Genomic DNA, 12,836 nt, shown 5'->3' on the forward strand with positions numbered 1-12,836 from the left:
TTTCAAAAAAATGTGCAGATTTCATTTTTCTTTAAAAATCCGAAATACAGTATGTAAAAAAAGAAGATGTGGTATGATTGCCAATGAGACAACTATTCACAAAAGACCAAAATGACACAGACATTAACAACTATAGGTCACCTTCGGCCTTCAACAATGAGCAAAGCCCATACCGCATAGTCAGGTATAAAAGGCCTCGATAAGACAATGTAAAACAATTCAAACGAGAAAACTAACGGCCTTATTTATGTAAAAAAAAAATGAACGAGAAACAAATATGTAACACATAAACAAAAGACAACCACTGAAGTACAGGCTCCTGACTTAGGACAGGCACATACATAAATAATGTGGCGGAGTTAAACATGTTAGCGGGATCCCAACCCTCCCCCTAACCTGGGACAGTGGTATAACAGTACAACATAAGAACGAACTATAAATCAGTTGAAAAAGGCTTAACTCATCAGATGGACAACAAGACAAGTGGACGTGGCCCGGTACTTATACATTGTGACAAATGCAGATGTTAGCTAACCAATATATGCCTTGTAAAAGCAAAATCATAGTGTTTCGAATAACAACAATTTATAACCGAAAATCAAATGAAGATGGGTTTTTTGCATATCAACACAAAAGCTCTTCTTGCTTTGACACATATCATAGTCATCTTCTTTAAAAAATTTGAAGCACCAAATGACTATCAAATGAGCCTTCTAAGAGGAATTTTGATTATGTGAGGTACTTGGTCGTTTTTTATATTACAAGACGAAATATTTTAATCTAGGACTGTATTTTTTATTATTGAATCATCTTGTTAAAAACTAATAAATGATTATGTGATTATATTGGTAAAACATTTCTGATTGTGTGATTATATTGGCAAATCATTTATTTTGTGATTATGTTTTGCGAGTATATGACTACCTGGACCTCCCCTTGAGGTCCCTCAATAGTGAGTTAACAAGTTCATCTGCTTGTCCTGTAATGAAAGTAAGGTCGATACGTTGCATTATTTCCTTGTCTTATCTATCGTGACTTTTGTATGTCACATACATAAGAATGATAATGGACATTCGTGTGGTTTTATTTGCTGGATTGTGTAAGTATATTATGTAGAAAATAACAAGGATGTAAAAAATAAATGATGAAATTACTTCAAACTGTTTTCTTTCCCTTGAAATATAAAGGTGTGATACCACCATTGAATTTCCCCTATTACATGTACTAGTCTTTGTTATTTTTTCACTTTTCAAAAAAGTGTGCAGAATTTATCTTCGACATTTCACATGCAATTTCATTGCATAAAAAGTAAAATCACAAAAATACTGAACTCCGAGGAAAATTCAAAACGGAAAGTCCATATTCAAATGGCAAAATCAAACGAATGGACAACATATGTCAAATTCCTGACTTGTTACAGTCATTTTCAAATGTAGAAAATGATGTATATAAGAAAGAAAACCATCACTGGAAGTAAACCAATAAACATATTACCCCTTTTTTTTCTTGTGTACAAGCTTTAGTAACCATGTAACCTAAAGTTTTAAAATTTTTCGACAGACACACCAAATAAATATAAGGTTATGGTGCTATAAAACACCAAAGACATATGTTTATGACTCAGAAATTGTTTACTGCTATGAAATGTATTAATTTCCTACCATGATCAAATTGAAGGGTACATTTTTTCGCTCCTTTTTTGATTGCAACCGGATGTGACGTTATCGAATCGATCAAAATAAAACCAGTTAGCGTTAACATTATGTTTAATTATAACGATCTCTATCGGTCAAGTCTGAACCACTGCGTGCACACTACAATTTAAAAAAATCAATCGATCTGACCTAATTACCCGTAGAACTGTAAATATTGTGTATAAATAGAAATTAATTTTCAAATTTATGTGGTTGATACACTGATACACAGGACACAAATCAATGAAGTTATTGTTTCACTAGATCAAATTTTGATACTGGTGTTCTTGCAGTTTTCTTTAACTTTGAAACAAAAAACTGAAGCAAGGAAGTTCCAACACAATGAAATACTGCGGTTCCTGAAAAGAAAAAAAATCAACAGAAGAAAAGAGGACACAGATTTCGCAATATGCTATGTCGAAGTTTTTAGTTTGTTCTTACTTGCATGTACACAAAGGTCTGTTACAAGAAATATGGGTTAAACAACGAACAACTAATATATACAGGGATGTGTAGTTTTGCCGCTATATATTCGCAAAAATCATTTTCAATTCAATCATACAAGTTTCAACCGATTTCTATGTTTCCATCTAAAGTCAGATCGGTTCACTTTAGATCAATCCACACTTAACTACCTATTTTTGATGTTTTAGTTTAAACCGATTGACGATCGATTCAAAGTGTTCATATTGGCCCTTAAATCGATCTGAAGTGAACCGATCTAGTGTAAATCGATCTAAATGTCCTAGTGTGAACAGGGTCTATGATTTGGTGGTATTAAATCTAAAAATGTGAACATAAACCAGGAACGTATACGTCTTATGTTTCAATAGTTATAACTGGTCTACAGTCGGAATGTCTGAGAGGATGGTTTCATTATGGAAATTCATGCTACTTCATCAGTCACACACTGAAAACATGGGTTGATGCTGGGGTGAGTAAATTCCATGTATATTAATTTTATTGGATAATCGTAAGACAATGTTGAAAAATACCTCTTTATTTAACTAGAAAATGAAGTCTACAGTAATTATCTTTTAATTTATTTTTTAATTTGAAGGTAAAAATGTAACTTAAATCACTTTACTGCTTGACGGTTAATGCAGATCTGTTTACAAAAAAATCCCTGTTGTTTATTGCTTTTTGTTTGCTTTCATGGGTTTGTTGCCGATCATAGCTAACGTATATTTGTAACACAAAATGACATGTGAACGATAGTCAACATCATATAAAAAAAAGAGGATGCACTATGATTGCCAATGAGACAACTCTTCACAAAAGACCAAATGACACAGATATTAGCAGCTAACTGTCACCGTACGGTCTCCAACAACCAGCAAAGCCATACCTCATAGTCAGCTACAAATGGTCCCGAAATCACAAATGTAAAACATAGTTTTCGATTTTTACCATTAACCAAGTATTATGACACAGTATTCTGCATAATGTTATTAACATTGAGAATGGAAACAGGGAATGCGTCAAAGAAACAACAACCCGACCAAAGAACAGAAAACAGCAAAATCAAGTACCCGGAGACGGGCTTTAGCTGGCCTCTAAACAATAATGTATTTTTTCGTCATTTTGTGAACTTGGTTGTGACGGCCAAATCCGCAAAGATGACTATAAAATTTACAGTATTTTATGACGGCTTAGTAGTAGAGTTTGATATAATGTCAAAAGGTTTCAAAATTGTTATCCCTAAGATCTATTTGAGTGTGTTTTTGAGTGACTGTCTCCTTGACGTATACCATTGAGGAGTAGTTAAAAGGAACTGTGAACCCCTAAAATAGATAATCTAGAGTATTTATAATCTATCAAATTACATCATTCAGACATGAGTCGTTCAAACATTTATCTTTTAGACATGAGTCTTTCAAATATTTAACTCTCATACACGAGGCTTCAGGCATTTATCTTTCATACGTAAGTCTTTCAGACAATAGTTTTTCAGACATGAGTCTATTAACTTGGCTTTATAACTATTTTTGAATTGAGCGTCACTGATGAGTCTTATGTAAGCCTAGTACCTCTGAGTTTTTCAGACATGCGTCTTGAAGACGTAAGTCTCTCAGACATGAGTCTTTCAGACATGAGTCTTTCAGACATGAGTCTTTCAGACATGAGTCTTTCAGACACTTTAGACTTTCAAAGTTAACATTACTTAGTATTCTACCAGACACTGATCTTCAGACATTAATCTTTCATACATGAGTCTTTTAAACATTTATCCTTATTACATGAGTCTTCCAGACGTAATTATTTCATACACGAGTCTTCGGGCAATTTTATTTCATACACGAGTCTTCATGCATTTATCTTTCATACATGAGTCTTTCAAACATTTATCATTTATACATGAGTCTTTAAGACATGATTCTTTCATACATTTTTCTTTCATACATGAATCTTTCAGACGTAAGTCTTTCAGACATGAGTGTTTCAAACATAATCCCTCAGACATGAGTCTTTCAGACATGATTCTTTTAAACAGGAGTATTTCAGACTTTAGTCTTTCAGACATGAGACTTTCAGACGTTTATCTTTCAGACATTAAGTCTTTCAGACGTTAGGACGTCAGTCTTTCAGACATGAGTCTTTCAGACATTAGTCTTTCAGACATTAGTCTTTCAGACATTAGTATTTAAGATATGATAAAATTGAAAATGGAAATGGGGAATGTGTCAAAGAGACAACAACCCGACCAAATAAAAAACAACAACAGAGGGTCACCAACAGGTCTTCAATGTAGCGAGAAATTCCCGCACCCGGAGGCGTCCTTCAGCTGGCCCCTAAACAAATATATACTAGTCAGTGATAATGAACGCCATACTAATTTCCAAATTGAACATCTTTCAAACATGAGTCTTTCAGGCATTAGCCTTTCATAAATGAGTACTTCAGACATAATACTTTCAGACGGTAGTCTTTAAGACGTTAGCCTTTCAGACGTTAGTCTTTGAGACATGAGTCTTTCAGACGTGAGTCTTTGAGACATGAGTCTTTCAGACACGAGTCTTCAGATATTTATCTTTCATCCATGAGTCTTTCATACACGAATCTTCAGAATTGAGTCTTTCAGACATCAGTCTTTCAGATAAGAGTCTTTCAGACATGAGTTTTTCAGACATGATTCTTTCAAACAGGAGTATTTCAGACTTTAGTCTTTCAGACATGAGACACTCAGACGTTTATCTTTCAGACATTTAGTCTTTCAGACATTTAGTCTTTCAGACATTTAGTCTTTCAGACGTTAGGACGTCAGTCTTTCAGACATGAGTCTTTCAGACATTAGTCTTTCAGACATTAGTCTTTCAGACATTAGTCTTTCAGACATTAGTATTTAAGATATGATAAAATTGAAAATGGAAATGGGGAATGTGTCAAAGAGACAAAAACCCGACCAAATAAAAAACAACAACAGAGGGTCACCAACAGGTCTTCAATGTAGCGAGAAATTCCCGCACCCGGAGGCGTCCTTCAGCTGGCCCCTAAACAAATATATACTAGTCAGTGATAATGAACGCCATACTAATTTCCAAATTGAACATCTTTCAAACATGAGTCTTTCAGGCATTAGCCTTTCATAAATGAGTACTTCAGACATAATACTTTCAGACATTAGTCTTTCAGACATTAGTCTTTCAGACATTAGTCTTTCAGACATTAGTATTTAAGATATGATAAAATTGAAAATGGAAATGGGGAATGTGTCAAAGAGACAAAAACCCGACCAAATAAAAAACAACAACAGAGGGTCACCAACAGGTCTTCAATGTAGCGAGAAATTCCCGCACCCGGAGGCGTCCTTCAGCTGGCCCCTAAACAAATATATACTAGTCAGTGATAATGAACGCCATACTAATTTCCAAATTGAACATCTTTCAAACATGAGTCTTTCAGGCATTAGCCTTTCATAAATGAGTACTTCAGACATAATACTTTCAGACGGTAGTCTTTAAGACGTTAGCCTTTCAGACGTTAGTCTTTGAGACATGAGTCGTTGAGACGTGAGTCTTTGAGACATGAGTCTTTCAGACACGAGTCTTCAGATATTTATCTTTCATCCATGAGTCTTTCATACACGAATCTTCAGAATTGAGTCTTTTCTTTCAAACGTTATTCTATCAGACGCAAGTTTTTCAGACATGAGTCCTTCATACATAAGTCTTTCAGACGTTATCATTTCAGACATGAGTCTTTCATACATTATTCTTTCAGACATCGGTCTTTTAGACGTTTTGACGTTAGTCTTTCAGACATTAGTCTTTCATACGTTAGTATTTCAGATGTTTGTCTTCCAGACACGAGTTTCCAGACACGAGTCTTTCAGACATGAGTCTTGTATACATTAATCTTTCAAACACTACTCTATTGTTGTAATACAAGTACATTTGAATATATCCGAAGCTTAAACTTAAACACCAAAATAAACCTACATGGAGTTGGTCCTTGTTGGTCATATCACTGTTCTACTCTTATGGTTTTTATACATCCTTTGCTTTCAAATATTCGGCTTTGAGCGTTCCTGCGTACTGTTTTTATTTTAAATAGCATCGGGTCGATACCACTGTATCCTCACAAGAGTATCATCAACCAAGTAGTACTTAGGTAAGAAATATTTTCTTAAATTATCGGTTGATAATTTGATGAATTATTAAAAAAATATTTACCTTTTTGGATTTGGCTATCAATTTGGGTGCTTTTTTGTAATATGGCTCTTTCGCAGTTTCTATTCTTACACTAAAATTTACGACAAAAGAGACGATTTTTCATTTCCTATTGTTAATTTTCCTTTTTTAGACGGCGATGTGCCTTTGGCTCCATCATACGGTGTTTATATATCGCAACTCGTTCGGTTTGCCCGTGTGTGTTCTGATGTCATAGATTTTAACGAACGTAATCAATGCATCACTGGTAAATTGTTGTGTCAGGGATTTCGATACCATAAATTACTTAAAACTTTTACTAAATTCTTTCATAGATACAAAGATTTGGTTAGTAAATTTGGCTATACCTGTAGAAAGCTTATTAAAAATGGTATTTCTCATCCTAAATTTTATGGTAATATTGTACTTAAAGCGAGGAAATCACTATGTGATCCTTGTAAACTCATCGAACCTTTGAACAAACTTATAAGTAAGGGTTATCGTACCAATATTGTAATTAGATCTCTGAATATAGTTCACATTGGCACTAATATTGATTTTGTCATTAGCAAATTAAAACATAACTAAATTTCATTATCTTTTGAGGCGAGATGTATAGGGGACACAGCCACGTTAACTTTTATTTCTATAGAAGTCGCTCTTCACTATACTACTACCTGTCGATACATTTATTTTTGGCATTGCACAAGTCATGTCTTCTTTGACTATTAATGACGTTAAAATACTAAATCCCTGTGATGTGTTTTAGTCGATTTTAGTCTCTGATGCATGATTTTTTACTATAAATTGGTTTTGGCTTTTAACTAGCTGTCAGTAACTGCGAGTACTCTCAAATCGTATTTTCTTGTTAATTCGACCTGCTGATACTGTTTATAATGCTTTTTTGTCATTTTTTATTTATATGGATCTTGGCTGTATACCAGCTTTGATTATTTGTAATATCTTCAATTTTTCACTTATTCTTACAACATTTGTATAAACTTCAAATTTATAAAAAAACGGTTTTTTTCTAAAGTGAACATTGATTGGTTAAATATTTCTCAGTGTGTTTGAATTTATTTGATAGCCTTTTGGTCATGACTGTTTGTCTCTAATATTTAATTAACTGTGCATTTGTATTCAGATATCGCAGATCAAATTTATTCGTTCTTTGTGTAATCATACGTTTTTTGATTGAGTTAAGTCTGCTAATTGATATTTTATCGTATGTTTTTATATGTTGTGATGTTATGCTATTGTTTCAGAAAAAGGGAGAAGGTTTGGGCCCATTAAAACGTTTAATCCCGCTGCAAATGTTTGCACCTGTCCTAAGTCAAGAATCTGATGTACAGTAGTTGTCGTTTGTTTATGTAATATATACGTGTTTCTCGTTTCTCGTTTTGTTTATATTGATTAGACCGTTGGTTTTCCCGTTTGAATGGTTTTACACTAGTAATTTTGGGGCCCTTTATAGCTTGTTGTTCGGTGTGAGCCAAGGCTCCGTGTTGAAGGCCGTACTTTAACCTATAATGGTTAAATTTTTAAATTGTTATTTGGATGGAGAGTTGTCTCATTGGCACTCACACCACATCTTCCTATATCTATAGACTTTCAAATATTCGCCTTTGAACGTATCCAGAAAAACGCTTTAGATGCATGAAATTAATTAAACGTTGTTATTATTTTTGAGAACAATAGCATTTTCTCAAACAATTTTTGCTTTTTAATGAGTTTTCCATTATTCTAATTAAAGGCATGCAAAGAAACATATACTGTTAAGGCAGAAAACACATTCTTAAAAATTTGGTTTTACTTATTATAACTGGATGTTTGAAAACATACATACCCTTTAAATAATATAGTATCATTTCAGGGTTTCTGCAGAACATATAATTCACACCTTGCAACTATTGAGACAGAAGGAGAAAATATATTCCTAACGGACACTATTGCACTAATTCAGAATGGAGTCGGCAAAAGAGGTATACATGATCTAACACGTAACTACTGTATTCTATTAATTTTGAATGATAAATGTAATTTGGTACAAAAATCTATTTACAACAACAGGAAACAGCAGTTTTCCGATTAGATTGGTCCTGCCCTTGCAACATACGGGTATCTCAGAGCCAAACAGATAAAGGTCAGAAAATCATGCTATTAACCGATGTTTAAACCTTATAAACTAATCAAGAATATTCAAGTATTGAAATCAAAATTGACAGAATGAATTGCATGATATCCAAACTGAGCTATATAACAAATCGGATTTCTTGTAAGATAACCAATGAGACAACTATCTACCAGATTTCAAATGATGTTGACGTGAGCAGTTATTTCAAGTTTGATAGGATATTTGTATGTGTCTAACATAGTCACTAAACTTTTAACTATTTAGTGAGAGGAAATCATTTATATAGCGGAACGTGTTAGCCACTTTTCATTCTTTCTACGAAGTTTCTGTGTGCTGTAAGCCTTATATTAATAAAGGAAAAAGTCGGTAAGAACAGGGGCACAATTGGTTCCCATGGGAATATCAATCGTTTGTTGAAAACACGTCCTCGAAGTGTAGCAAATACGTTGTCAATCAAGAAATCAAACATTTTGATAATGTCAGATTCAGAAAAAAGTTTTGTTTGATTCAGAGTAATTTTTACGAAATTTAATGTACGCCTCCCTAAGACAAGATACTTTGCATTCTTTTTGTCTGAAACCAACTTGGACCAAATTTACAGTTGGTCTTTTAGTTTGGAATGATGAATACTTGTGTAAAAGTTAAAAAGTCAAGTGCTTTGATACTATTTCAAGGGGAACAAAGATACATAGATGTATGTACTCTAAACAGATATTTCGAATTTATAAATATCCACATCTGTTTCATAACAAGCTATATATTCCCGTTTCTGAAATAAAAGAAAATATTTTTTCTATATTCATATGCCATAGAGGACATTTGGATAGGGGGAACAGACGAAGTTATTGAGGGTGTATGGGTATGGGCATCAACAGGAAAAGACTTGACATACACTAACTGGGACGCAGGTCAACCAGATAACGTGAATTCAATTGAAAACTGTTTGTCTCTTGTATGGTGGAGTATGCCTGAATGGAAATGGAATGATTGGTATTGTAGCCGTAATTGCCACTTTATATGTGAAACAGAGTAAGTCATTTCTATACTTGTTCTATGTAAACATACTTGAAAGGTTGATAGTATATGGTACAGTGTTTTTTAGAATGCTCTAAAAATACCGGATATAGTAAACACTTATTCGATAATGTACAAATTAAGGAAATAAAGGGAACAGTAGTATACCTGTGTTCAAATGTCATAAATCGATTGAGAGGAAATGAATCCGGGTTTTCAAAAAAAAAAGAGGAAATCACAGCAACCGTGACTGTATACCAGAAAAGATATGGTTTGTCTTGTTATCATTATCCCTTTTGTGATGCATTCTACTGTGGATTTTGTATTATCATTCGTTGGATATTCATGTTGTTGCATTTTGACTTTATCGAAAGACTATAAATCCAACGAATTATGACTTTTCGGTAGGCTTGTAGAATGACTTTGGCAGACCCATGGTAAATATTATCAATGATCGTACAAAATATTAATCAATCCTTTAAAATTGGTATCCACGAAAAAAAAAATGTTTGTATTTCTTTTGATCAGATAGACATGTTACGAAAATACGTTTGCATGCATATAACAATACTAAACTTTGACAACATTTTTGGTTACTGAATACTTGTTTTGGCTCCTATTTAGCTGTTATATGAGATAGCATTGCCACTTTCGTTTATTGTACAAGTTCTGATAATAAAATGACAAATAACAGAAAAAACTTTTGTGAGATTTGGCACAGAGGTTTGTTATTATGCTTTTCATGTTTGTCAATTTAATTATTTTTTTTTAATCTAGGTATACTGTTTTTATAGATGGAACGCATTCTAACTTATCAGTTCGGTATATTTTATGTTTTTGTATTTTTGTATAAATAACTGTAACTAACTGGTCCCAACTTTGATTGATTAATTTATTGATTTGCGTTGAACGCCACTTTCCATTATTATGAGATAGTTCGTGTAGGTTAGATTTTACTAGTGGAGGGCGCCCAACGAAAACCACCGATCATAGGAAGACAAACTAACTAGAAGTCGAGCGCACCTGTCATGTACACAATTTAACCAACTTTAAAAGACCACGATCTAGTCAAGGTAAAATCATACAAATAGACAAAAATATAAAAAAAAGAAAATGATAAATCAAACAAAAAATACTAAAATTATGGCCGAACAATAGTACGACTTTCAGAATGCTCACAAAACTCATTTAATGTTACTGCAATTTTCTTAAACTATGGATTGTTTTATACATTTGTATATATATTTTCAGATTCCCAGCTTCAGGAAGCATAATTGGATAAAAGGCAGGCCTAGGCTGATATAGAATTTATGTGGAAATTCAATAAAAATTTTGATGATTTTGCACATTTTTCGACTACATATCAATTGATTAACTGTGTATATAAATCAATTCAAAGGGATCTTCTATATAAGTCCGTGATAATAGACATTTTCAAAATACTAGTACCTGTTTTTGTTCAGCAATTTTTCATACAATAACATTGCCTTTTCCAGAATTCCTAAAACACCAAAGCATTCACATACCCTTTTCCTCACAGCTAGCTGGCATAAAAATACCAAAAAAAAGCATTCAAATAATTAAATTGTTTTGTAAACAATAGTTGAGATCGTGAACATTTCACCTTCTGGTATATTTTATCACAGATTACAGAATTTATTGGAAATACAACATAAAGAAATAATAAGAACAACTGGAATCTACAGTTCAGAAGTTTATAAACGGTAAAATCATACAAAATTACCGAACTTTGATGGAAATTAAAAAAGGAAAGTCTCTAATCAAATGGCAATATAAAAAGCTGAAACAAATCAAACGAAATAATAACAACTGTCATATCCCTGAATTGCTACAGGCATTTTCTTATGTAGAAAATGGAAGAATAAACATGGTTTTATAGCTAGCTAAAACTCTCACTTGTATGACAATCGCATCAAATTCCCAGTTATAAACGTTCACCTTTATTAATCGATTGACATCAACTTATTTTTGACTACAAGCTATTAATAGTATCAATTGTATGTGCACTAGATGCGCGTTTCCACAATCAATGTCTCCTTAGTCATGTTTGAAGCCGAAATATTTGATATTCTTGATATTCTAAAACTTCATAAAAACGTTGGAAGAGATGTTAAAACAAAATGAACCCACATCGAGAATGGCTACTAACCCGGTGAGAGCTTTTATGACTTACAGTCTACCAACAACAATATAGACCCTGCGGCAGTAATAGACTTTCTAGTTATGTCCCTCACCGGGATAAATCGTCAATTATGGGCGCCTATATGATTACCAGATAGAAGGGATCGCATCATGTATCTATGTACGTTTAACGTTCATGGGTTCTTTTCTCTATGACGTATTTCCACTTAAAATTCTCAAATTAATTATAATGTTTGTTCCGTAGGTACTTAATCATAATTCGTAATAACAGCAGTGCTGATTGTTTTTTGTGAGAATTAAATTTGCCGAATAGTTTGTGCAATATAGCATAATATTTTCCCGACCGCTCGCTGAACATAGGAACGGAGGTGGCGATGCCCCTCAACAAACAAATAATGTTCATCAACACCAAAGTTTTGGACGGAAATGCAACAAACTAGAAAGTTTTTTTTTTTACATTAACACTACCAATATGTTACGCATCGGATGCGGATTACTTAATAAACATTCATAGGATGGTATATTTTTTGGCAAAACCGCCTTTACTTGTTAAAAAGATGTTTTCTCAGATCTAAATATAAATGACATGGCCTCAATATTTTACTATTTTGACCGATATGCCTTTTTGCTATAAATGTACAACGTTTGAAGACCTAGTGCCAATATATATGACAAATTAACAACATATAAACACATCTAGAGAGTTCCTACAGAATTATTATGTACACATATAGAATGGTTATTGAATTTATAAGACGTTTTGATATTTGAATTTCAAGTGGGGAAAATAAAGACAAAAGTAGTAAACCGCTGTTCAATATTCATAACTCGAATATGCAAAAATATATCCGGGTAACAAATTAAAACCGAGGAAAAACATCAACTTTAAGAAAAAAAAACCGGAACAACAGAAACACACATCTACAACAAAAGCAAATGCCACCATACATAAATAGTATCAAAGGTACCAGGATTATAGTTTAATACGCCAGACGCGCGTTTCGTCTACATAAGACTCATCAGTGACGCTCAGATCTAAATAATTATAAAGCCAAACAAGAACAAAGATGAAGAGCATTGAGGACCCAAAATTCCAAAAAAAAAAGTTGTGCCAAATACGGCTAAGGTTATTTATTCCTGGGATAAGAAAATCCTTAGTTTTAGAAAAATAAAAAGTTTTGT

The 12,836-nt window shown here is 33.2% G+C and overlaps 1 protein-coding gene across 1 annotated transcript; it reads left to right on the forward strand.

The window, feature by feature from the left end:
- Positions 1–988: 988 nt before the first annotated feature.
- On the forward strand, positions 989–10,840 carry LOC134695392 (perlucin-like). Its single transcript, XM_063556630.1, has 5 exons — positions 989–1,099; positions 2,528–2,628; positions 8,217–8,325; positions 9,290–9,506; positions 10,743–10,840. The coding sequence occupies exons 1-5, from the start codon at positions 1,060–1,062 to the stop codon at positions 10,771–10,773; spliced, it is 498 nt and encodes a 165-aa protein (XP_063412700.1). The 5' UTR covers positions 989–1,059; the 3' UTR covers positions 10,774–10,840.
- The last annotated feature ends 1,996 nt before the right edge of the window (positions 10,841–12,836 follow it).

Source organism: Mytilus trossulus, chromosome 13, assembly GCF_036588685.1.
Source record: "Mytilus trossulus isolate FHL-02 chromosome 13, PNRI_Mtr1.1.1.hap1, whole genome shotgun sequence".
Classification (NCBI taxonomy): domain Eukaryota; kingdom Metazoa; phylum Mollusca; class Bivalvia; order Mytilida; family Mytilidae; genus Mytilus; species Mytilus trossulus.

What these genes read in the sequence shown, in the direction of transcription:
- LOC134695392 (XM_063556630.1), top strand. Translation starts at nt 1,060, where the DNA reads ATGATAATGGACATTCGTGTGGTTTTATTTGCTGGATTGT. An exon ending in GGTTTTATTTGCTGGATTGT is followed by an intron (nt 1,100 to 2,527) that starts GTAAGTATATTA and finishes ATGTTTCAATAG; the next exon opens with TTATAACTGGTCTACAGTCG. An exon ending in CACTTTATATGTGAAACAGA is followed by an intron (nt 9,507 to 10,742) that starts GTAAGTCATTTC and finishes ATATATTTTCAG; the next exon opens with ATTCCCAGCTTCAGGAAGCA.